Source organism: Etheostoma spectabile, chromosome 10, assembly GCF_008692095.1.
Source record: "Etheostoma spectabile isolate EspeVRDwgs_2016 chromosome 10, UIUC_Espe_1.0, whole genome shotgun sequence".
NCBI lineage: Eukaryota > Metazoa > Chordata > Actinopteri > Perciformes > Percidae > Etheostoma > Etheostoma spectabile.
Window position 1 is genome coordinate 16627821 of NC_045742.1, and position 603 is coordinate 16628423.

At 37.3% G+C, this 603-nt stretch overlaps 1 protein-coding gene across 1 annotated transcript in view; it reads left to right on the plus strand.

Annotated features, from left to right (window-relative positions):
* The window catches only part of dock2 (dedicator of cytokinesis 2), a 130433-nt gene that overhangs the window by 51965 nt on the left and 77865 nt on the right, over nt 1-603 (plus strand). Inside the window, 1 exon segment of the mRNA XM_032527996.1 lies at nt 459-556. Within this exon segment, the coding sequence (XP_032383887.1) occupies nt 459-556 (98 nt within the window).

The window sequence follows — 603 nt, forward strand, 5'->3', positions numbered from 1 at the left end:
AATACCAGATAAGCGGATGAAGATGGATGGATATATACTATATATTTAAAACCCAAAATTATTATAACCCCCAAATTCTTACATTTACAGTGATTATATTGTTGCCAATTTATTTTCTGTTGAGAAATTGGCTTAATGTTTCAGCTCTAATTTCAGTACAGTGTAACTGCTTATTAACTTTGATTTCTAATCTTATCATCTTTTGCATTATATTAAAAAGTGCCAAGTCACTGACAGGTTATGTCAGGCTAACAGTTTATATGTATAATGTGCAACACAGGAGGATATAACCATTGTCAAAGGATAGGTTGTGAAAAAGTACAATCTAGAAATTGACATTCTCCAACAAAAAATACATTTCCATTACAATATCCTTGATCAGCATCCACTCTTAAGCAATACAGCGGCATTTAAGACAGCTGAACAGAAAATGTACTCTGTGTGTGTCTCCTCTCCAGTGGGCCTGCTGGGGCTGCTCAAGTGGAGGACTCGACCCGAACTCCTCAGAGAAAACCTGGAGAAACTCAAAATCATTGATGGAGAGGAGGTGGTCAAGGTGAGTGGTGTGAATACAAGTGTGTGTGTGTGTGTGTGTGTGTGTGT